Genomic DNA, 9,614 nt, shown 5'->3' with positions numbered 1-9,614 from the left:
CTCTGTGGGCTCTCAAATCATGAAGCTCAGCAGCGCACAAAAATTGAAATTTCTTCGCGACGGTCCCCGCTCTTTCCTTTTGAGTAAAGAGTATACCGAAATCTTCAAATCGTTTGCGACATTCATGCAAACAAAATGTTAGCGTTTCGATATATATTTATGGGAAGGGTATGAATGCGTTGAGGCGCATAAAGAATATGATCTCGCGACGGGCATGCACACACACACTTGTAGTCCCTTGCCACATGCATGTATGAGCATTTGTGACCTGCGTGCGTTACTCTTGCTGCTTGTAGCAATTTTAAAGCCCAGCATTTGCATTTGGTCGGTCTTGTACATGTATCATTTGATTGTGTGTGTGTTCACATGGGATGCGATGCTCACAATTATGGAATAGCACTTGTAGAAGCATTTGTATGCCTGTGGGCTTTTACATGTACGTGTGTGTATGTGCATATGTGTATGCAGGGGACATGAACATTGGCGTGTGCCTACCTCAACTTGGAATTGGTTGACCAATTTAGGGTTCGCATTGCAGAATCGCGTTTCTATTTAAGTACCTTTTAATTTGTATCAATGATCGTGTGCTTGCCTACCGAAGTCATCAATTCATAAAAACAATTGTTTTAAATAGGAATTTGTTTGATATTATTTGATTAACTTAATAAATATAAAACATAAACTTCAATATATGTATATGTATTAACAATAAATAAACAATAAACAAATCAATAATAAAAACAAAGATAATTCAATAACATTGGAATAATATAATTTGTAAATTTATATGTACATATGTTTGTCCGCTCAAGCCAGTCCATTTCCCTTCATTGCACTTCTTCTTGAAGAGTACATATACCAGACTGTTGAAAGAGTTTACAAGACAATGTAAGATTTTAAGATTATTGTTATTTGTATGAAGGATATACGAATGTTCTGTGCTTAATGAATATGTGTTTACTTACATGTATACATATCTAATTACATATGTATTAAGGCTGCAAATCCATCGATGCAGACTATTGATAGTATCGATGGATTTGGGCTTTCATGATATATCGATGGTTTTTTTCATCCATCGATAATTTACTACTAGGTGGCGCAAAGAGACGCATGTAAGCATTTTCCGGAATATACATATATAACATAACATATATATATAAACATTAAGTTAATAATATTATTATATTGTGATTAGCTTTTATAGCTATATTTCAATGATATTTGGTGGTTCTTCGTAAGAATGTATGGATACATTTTTAAGGCCATCAAACTGATGTTTAAAGTGCAAGTTTGTTTTTTATTATATTATGTACATTTAAGATGGCGCTTCTGCTTCGCGTTCTACTGTGGCGCACTTTGATAATTCTAAGTCTTCCACAGCTGCTGCTAGTATTACTAGATTTTTGCCCACCGCTTCTGAGGATGACGCATCCAATTTTATCCATATGTAATACAATATATATGTTATTAGATATACAACCATCACATAAATATCCGATTACTATTGTATTGTCTTCTTATACAAAATTGCACGAATCATTTTATGCTGGATGTATGATCGAAATTATTTAAAATTTATTCATTTGTAAAAACTTCAAATCTTCGATGGAACTATCGATAGTATCGATGGCTCATTCCATCGATGGATAAATCTATCGAGGGTAACCTCTACCGATGGTTTTGCAGCCCTAATATGTATGTACATATGTATGTGAGAATCGCTATGCTGCTGAAATATTCCTATGAAATATTGTAAGTAAGTATATATGTATGTACATGCATACATACATATGTATGTATATACATATATATACGTACTTTCTTACATACATACATATAATAAGGCTTGTGCCTGCCAAGGGCTTTTAATTGTGCAAACGATTTTGGATTAAATCTGCAGAGGGAGTGTTAACGACCTTTCATTAAAACCTCACTGTTTTCTACTGTTAAGAATTGTGCCAAAATTAATATAAAGTAAAGTTCCCTATTGATGTATTATTTTTAATTTCCTTTTACTTATGCTGGTTTTACCAACAATTTTTTCAGTTTGCCATTTACAATTCTTCCTAATAAGAATTAAGACAAACTGATTAAGAATAAATTTCCTATGCTCAAAACAAGGGTGGGTGGGAGAAAACCATTCAGTATCTAAAGACGATTTTGCTGTAGCGTGCATGCAGTACAGAACAATTTTCTCTTTGATACGTGGCATATATGGTTTCTTTTCAAAAATGGTCTTAAACGTTTCGAAATGCAGTTTTATCATATTATAGAAAAGGTCAGAAGGGGCTTTCAACTTAAGATATTTATTTATATAATGATAATTTTTATTGAGTATTAAATACTCAGAAGAGCACTGCATTTCATCTGATGACTTTAAAAGATTTGTACATACTTCACAATCTGTTCTTTGCAACAGCTTGTGTAGAAGATAGCCAGCAAAATATCGCAATGCATTTTCATTAAAAGCATTTTGTATATTAGCAATCGTGACAATTCTATTTCTAAATCAGCATCAGGTTCAATATCTGTAGCAGTATGACGTGAATTACATTGGTCATGAAATACAGATAGTTGAGACCCACTATCTTCTATGATATTGGCCAACATGAGATCCTCATCTGGAATGCAATTTCCAGACACAGATGCTGATGTTAATATTTTCATAGATAACATTCTTGATATTATAGAATTAAATTCAAAAATGGTGGGATTGGTATTTGTCGCTCCCCGACTTCTAATTAAATAAAATAAATTTTCTAATGGGTCTTGGTTCAATTTGGATGTGGCAATAAAGAAAAGATCATTGTTGTCACTCCAAATATTTTCTGCCAAAGCAATTACCGATGAGATTGTAATTATCATCCCATCAATGCAATACACTTTGTGTGGATAATGCAGATTTTTGAAATAATCACGCATTTCCAGAAGGTATTCGTGAATATTATTTTTCTCCCTAGGAGCACATCTATAAGGATTGCTATCAAATAGCACATGACTATTTAAGCAATCAAAAAGGTTATTAATTTTATCTATAAATATTGCCGTTGCAACTGCACTGTCTTTGCAATCGGCAAACCCACCTGTTTCGACAACAGTGCGTATCGCAGCAGCTACACTGTGGCTAAAGATTTGTGTTGCTAATTTCACTTTCATTTTTTCAAAGCAATTCGGACTGACATGCTTTAAGGTTAATTTCGGACATAAACGTGTTAAATTCTTGGTTTCAGTTTCATATAATTTTCTAATTATTCCCCATGAAACTGTACCTTCTGGTGTTGAAATATTCTTCTTTAAAAGAATATTTCGAAGGGATTTAACTAGATGCGGTGCATCAAATATGGCAAAAATTTTTTCACCATTAACCTCAAAGCTATGATTATTGAAATCAATACCCCATCTATTAAACACTGCTCTATTATTGGATCCCTGATCGCAAACAACGGCTTTGACATTGAGCCCTAATGCTTGCGACAGTCCAATATTTTCTTCAAATTTTTTTTTTAGGTCAGTATGATTTATGCCACGGGCTGAAACCGTATAGCTTAAAACATACTTCCAGTTCTCAAAAAGCCCCCTAACAAGGAAAACACAGACTTGCTGTCCTAAAAACCTACTTCGTTTTACACCATCGTTTTCAAATCCCTGTATCTCGTCAAGAGATGAATTGTACTGAAGCCCTCTTTTTACTTTGAGCTCATCGCAAACTAATACGGCATATTTTCTCAACAATGCCCTGCAAATTTTCTAATAAGTCTGGATTAAATCCAGGAACTAAATTTTTCAAAATCGCCCATCGATTTAAAGATTTCTTACATGGGAGTCTTAAATTAAGAACATCCCTAAGATAATCCATATGTCCTAGCTGAATAAAAATTAATATTTTGGGCAGTTGCCCTTTCAGCACTATTATAGACATGATTATTTTTCAAAAGCATTCTACATAATACTTTTGAATTTTCAGAAACATGAGGTAAATTGTTAATTGTCGTGAAGACATTAACATGCTTTTTTACCTTTCTAATTCTATAATAAATGTTTCTGTGTCTAGAGGCATTTTTTAAAGCTAAATATTTCTTCTTTAATTTAAGGAATTCTTGCTGAGATTTTTTGAGGTCTACTCCCATATCATAGTATTTGTTCCTATAATATAGCTCATTTTGCTCTCTTTTCAAACAATTTGAGCAAAAAGAAGACCTACCGGCACTTAAATCTTGCCACAATTGATTTTTTAAGCTATTGTCAAAGCTCAAAAAATTCTCCAAATTATCTTCCTCGTCACTTGGATTTGGAATGTTGCTGATCGGATGCTGCTGTTCTGTGTCAGATGGCTTCACAAAGCCATCCACTACTTTGTCTAAACTTTTCTTTGTATAGCTATAAGGAATAATATTTTCTTCCTGAAAATCTATTGAATAAATGTCATCACTTACGTCAGCATTATTATTTGAGAGCAAATTTGAATTGCCCAAATTTAAAGTTGGAACTGCATTAACTCTTAAAAAACGTTTACCAATATATTTCCGTTCAAAATGCCTGTTACATATTCTAGACCTTTTTGGGTCGAAATTATTTGGTAAATTACATGCTTTAATCCACTTGTTTAACTGAAATTCTTTAGACGGAAACGCAAATAATCTAACCGGAAAATGCATGGAACTCTGCCTATAACTCGCACCACACGTTTCAATTATGCATTTCCCGCCATTTCTTCGTGAACATTTTTTGACATCATCAGTTGATTTTTTTATAACACTTGTCTCAGCCATAGTTTTAAAAAAAACTTTAATAATTTTGGCACGATTCTTAGCAATAAAAAGCACACAAAGTAATAAAAAAAGGTCGTTTAACACTCCCTTCTGCAGATTTAATTCGAAATCGCTCGCACAATTAAAAGCCCGTGGCAAGCACAAGCCAATGTTCACGTATTATGAACACACATACTTACAATATTCCACAGGCAGCAAGAATAGTTTCCCATACTAACACATAAGGGCTCATACATGCATGTAAAACGGGACAGTAACTGATGATTGACGAAAATACTGAGAATGAATTGAGTTTCGCGACGCACGCACACAAAAGCACATACACGTGCCAAGGATGTAAATGTGTGTGTGCATGCTCGTCGCGAAAATGTATTCTTTCTGTGCAGAACAGGCTGTGCAAATTGTAAAGCCCAAAATTTGCCGTTGGTCTGCCTTGTGAAGTGAGCACATGCATACATACATTTGTGTATGTGTATGCTTGTATGGGATGGCAAGCTAATTGTCTCTGGATTTAGTAGTTTGTAAATTTTGTATGATTTGAATCGTAGGGTGACTATCAAATGGGCCATTATGACTTAATTAGAAATTTTTGAAAATAATGAGTAAAGCTTGAGTATAATATGACATGTGTATTTCATATATTGCAAAGCATTTAATAAAGTTAGTAGTGTTTTACGATAATTTTTTCGGTTAAAAATGTGTATAAAATAATTTTAATTATATATAATTATTTATGGATATAAACACATTTATAAACATGATTAGCAATAATAATATATAAATGTACTTATGTACATATGTATGTATGTTCATACATAGTACATCTGTGTAAAGTGGTTATGACAGTCCGTAAGACCGACCAAATGCAAATGCTGGGCTTTAAAATTGCTACAAGCAGCAAGAGTAACGCACGCAGGTCACAAATGCTCATACATGCATGTGGCAAGGGACTACAAGTGTGTGTGTGCATGCCCGTCGCGAGATCATATTCTTTATGCGCCTCAACGCATTCATACCCTTCCCATAAATATATATCGAAACGCTAACATTTTGTTTGCATGAATGTCGCAAACGATTTGAAGATTTCGGTATACTCTTTACTCAAAAGGAAAGAGCGGGGACCGTCGCGAAGAAATTTCAATTTTTGTGCGCTGCTGAGCTTCATGATTTGAGAGCCCACAGAGAGAGAGAGAGAGTTAGAGAGAGAGAGGGAGAGTAAGACAAAAAACGCAAAGCGCATTCATGGCCATTTCGTTTGCGTGCTTAGAGCGCACTGATTTCGTCGTGCTATCTTTCATTACCCGAGCCAGCCAATACCAAGCCGAGCGAATACGAAGTTGGCCGGGACCTGCTACACAGATTTTGCGGCGTGGAAAAACGTTGCTCTACATGTCTAGTCTATGTGTTGTTTGGTCAGTGTTTATTATCAATGTAAACATTTAAAATGTATAATGTTAAAATATCAATTATTTTCGTTTTGCTTTTCATGAATATGAAATGTTTGTTACAATATTTGTACGCGTATCTATCTATTACAATATTAAAAAAAACAATTCTAAAATATTAGCTTATTTTTCAGCTAACTGTTTCTGAGATTCAGCTTATTTTTGCTTAGTTTTGTCCTGATTCAGCTATTTTTTCTCGGGAAAAAACGGCAACACTGGATGCTCAATGTTTCCCTTGCGCTCTCTCTCTCTCTGTCAATGCTCTCTGCTCACTCAAGAGTAGGACAAATAGCGAAAAGCTGCGCTTAATATAAGAATGGAACCATCTCGTTTGAGCGCTTCCAGCGCACTGACTTTGTGGTGCAATATTTTCACTGCTCGAACCTCCAGCGACCGAGCCGAGCAAATACGAAGTATAGTGGTCGACCAACTTAACATTTTCTGCTGTAGAAAACTTTGTTCTACATGTCTAGTCTATATGTTCTATAGTCAGTGGTTAAGTATATGATTTTATTTCAATGATCGTGGGTTTTCCTATCAGAATGAATTTTTTTTTATGTAGTACCTGATTAATCCCTGTATGTATACAAAGAAAACATCGATAGTCATTATCAAACATCGATGTTTTCGTAAAATGTGATACATCGATACATCGAAAATATCATAGATGTTTTTACCACCTTTAGTTCATACTAGTATAATAGTAAACGGAAACAGAATCCTCAAGAAGTAACTTTGCCTTTTATTTACCAAACGACTCTAAAATGAAAACATCATATTTTGTATAACAAATATAGATTAATATGATTCTGTATATCAGTATTCTATTTTGCATCGATCAGACAATTGGATTCATACAATCGCCGGTACCGAATGTACTTTTATTATTGACTGATGATCAGGACGTAGAGCTACATGGCTTGCATCCACTACAAAAAACTACAGAATTGCTTACTGAGTATGGTACAAAGTTTACGAATGCATATACAAGCACACCACTCTGTTGTCCTGCGCGAGCAAGCCTATTAACAGGTCAGTATGCGCATAACCATCTGACTTTTAATAATTCGATAAATGGTGGTTGCAATGGGCATCATTGGCGTACACTATCTGAGCTACGCACATTGCCAGTGTTGTTGCAAAAGCATGGATATCATACATTTTTTGCTGGAAAGTATTTAAATCAGTTTAAGGGCGCTGAAGTTCCGCCCGGTTGGGATAAGTTTTATGGCCTTCACGGAAACTCTCGCTACTATAACTATACAATACGTGAAAATAGAAGAAATGTCAGCTATGCGGATATTTATTTAACTGATATGTTAAGAGACCGAACGTTAAAATTTATTCATAATGTGAGAAAAGGCCAGAATCCCTTTTTTGCAATGATTTCACCCCCAGCCGCTCACGCGCCTTTCACTCCAGCACCGCGGCATAAAGGTGTATTTTCCCATGTCCGAGCGTTACGTACTCCAAGTTTTAACGCTCCTAGTAAAGGTATGTCTTGCTTGATATTATATATTTAAACTTATTTTATTTCTGCAGATAAACATTGGCTGGTTAGAACAGCCAAGCGTTTGCCGAATTCCACTGTGCTCACAGTTGATAAGTATTTCCAAAAACGCTGGGAAACACTTCTCGCAGTTGATGAAATGATGGTGGCCATAATAACATTACTTAAGAAATATCAATGCCTCGATAATACTTATATCATTTACACTTCTGATAATGGTTATCACTTGGGTCAGTTTGCACAGCCGTTTGATAAACGACAACCTTATCAGACTGACATTAAGGTGCCATTACTTATTCGTGGACCAGATGTACCTGGCAGTATTTTAATGAACTTCGCTGTTAGTTTGGTAGATCTGATGCCTACCATTTTAGAATGGGTCGGCTTATCAGTCCCCAATTATGTTGATGGCCGCTCTTTTAAAGATGAGTTGCTACAGCTGCATCCGGCGAAACGACAATCACAACATCGAGTATTGCTCGTTGAGTATTGGGGTGAAGGAAATGACGAAACATATAATTCAGAGTGTCCAGGGAAGCAGACAGACCATTTAGCGCAATGTACGCTAGATGCAGATTGTCATTGCCAAGATGCGTGGAACAATACATACACGTGTATTAGAGATTTTCGGTATAAGCTGGATCGCATTTATTGTGAGTTCTATGATACCGAGGTAACTATGTTGAATATTTATTAATTACGATATATATTATACGAATATTTATTATATATTACGATAATAAATTGTACTTTTTTTGTCTAGAATTTTATTGAGGCATATGACTTGATCCAAGACCCCTATCAATTAAAGAATATCGGTTATGAACTACTTCCAAGTGAACGTACTTTATACGGATTTTTAATAGGAAATCTCACAGTATGCGCAGGAAAATCGTGCCATATTAACTATTAATTATTTTTTTTTTTTCATTAACTAATACGAGCCGCGCTCACAAAGTGCTGCATTAGCGATTTTGGTTCACAGTCACAATCAACATTGGTAATTATGTATTTAGCTTTAATTTGATTTGAATAAGGCAATTTAATATTAAAAATTAAAGTGATACCTTCAAAAATGCAAATTAGTTTGTAAGGGGGGTGGATTTGGTTTGATTAAAAATACTGTGGAATCGGGTTATAACGACTTCACTTAAAGCGTTTAACCGGTTATAACGACGTAAATTCGATGGTTTGGCTGGTCCCCAAACAAACTTATATGAAAGAGACACCGCCTAGTACGTTTCCACTTTTAACAATCCGCTTAGCCCGACGATTTTCTTACCGGCTATTACGACGCACAGTAGGGCCTCTGCCGGCAGAGCGTGGCAAAAATAAGTAAAGTCATAATCACCGATTTTGGATTTTTTGATGCCATTGTGTGGAAAGGCTTTAGCTCGTCAGCATCTCTCCTCTTCGCATTTCACTACAAATTGATAAACATCAACAAAAACCCAATTAATCGTCAAAATAGTATGTTTAATACATTTTATAATAAAAAAACACAATTCAAACGCTTTACATTTTTACATTATAATTTCTTTCTTACATTACAATTTTTTTGTTTAAAAAAATTATTTAAAAAATTTGTTGCGTATAACATATAACTAACAGAAATATGCGTTAAATACTCAAGAAAAAAAAAAGAGGAGAAAACTGAGTGCATTTAATCACTAACCAGAGAACACATAGACCGGACAAGTAGTGTAAAGCGTTTTGCACACTTTTTTTCGGGAGTTATCTCCCAGACACTTCGTATTTGCTCGGCTCTTCACTTTTTGGGTTCGGGCTACGAAAATATACGAAAGCACAAACATTTCGCTTCATGCGCTCGACCGAGATGGTCGACTGTTGAACAAAAGATCCCTCTGCGCTGAATGTTTCCCTTGC

At 35.0% G+C, this 9,614-nt stretch overlaps 1 protein-coding gene and 1 long non-coding RNA gene across 4 annotated transcripts; one reads left to right on the top strand and one right to left on the bottom strand.

Annotated features, from left to right (window-relative positions):
- Positions 1-759: 759 nt before the first annotated feature.
- Positions 760-1,579, bottom strand: LOC122757409. The gene is made up of 2 exons (XR_006357442.1): positions 966-1,579; positions 760-863 (listed from the first exon to the last, which is right to left on the bottom strand). It is a non-coding gene; the product is annotated as an uncharacterized LOC122757409 (long non-coding RNA).
- A 5,279-nt stretch (positions 1,580-6,858) lies between these two features.
- Positions 6,859-9,359, top strand: LOC6585855 (N-acetylglucosamine-6-sulfatase). 3 transcript variants are annotated; one of them, XM_002011443.4, is made up of 4 exons: positions 6,859-6,946; positions 7,015-7,711; positions 7,760-8,400; positions 8,491-9,359. In XM_002011443.4, exons 2-4 carry the CDS (start codon positions 7,021-7,023, stop codon positions 8,638-8,640), a joined length of 1,482 nt encoding a protein of 493 aa, XP_002011479.1. In that variant the 5' UTR covers positions 6,859-6,946; positions 7,015-7,020; the 3' UTR covers positions 8,641-9,359. The 3 variants fall into 3 exon arrangements, with proteins under 3 accessions (XP_002011479.1, XP_015016320.2, XP_032588850.1); XM_015160834.3 differs by having other exon boundaries at positions 6,870-6,946; positions 7,038-7,249; XM_032732959.2 differs by having other exon boundaries at positions 6,870-6,946; positions 7,038-7,711.
- Positions 9,360-9,614: the final 255 nt, after the last annotated feature.

The sequence above is a fragment of the Drosophila mojavensis genome, unplaced genomic scaffold (assembly GCF_018153725.1).
Source record: "Drosophila mojavensis isolate 15081-1352.22 unplaced genomic scaffold, ASM1815372v1 contig_72, whole genome shotgun sequence".
Classification (NCBI taxonomy): Eukaryota; Metazoa; Arthropoda; class Insecta; order Diptera; family Drosophilidae; genus Drosophila; species Drosophila mojavensis.
This window is presented reverse-complemented; position numbering and strand designations above follow the sequence as displayed.

Excerpts from the sequence above, each read along its gene's own strand:
- LOC6585855 (XM_032732959.2), top strand. The coding sequence starts at position 6,885 with ATGTTTTTACCACCTTTAGTTCATACTAGTATAATAGTAAACGGAAAC. Across the intron at positions 6,947-7,037 it reads GGAAACAGAATCCTCAAGAA|TATTCTATTTTGCATCGATC; the intron begins GTAACTTTGCCT and ends TCTGTATATCAG. Across the intron at positions 7,712-7,759 it reads TTTTAACGCTCCTAGTAAAG|ATAAACATTGGCTGGTTAGA; the intron begins GTATGTCTTGCT and ends TTATTTCTGCAG.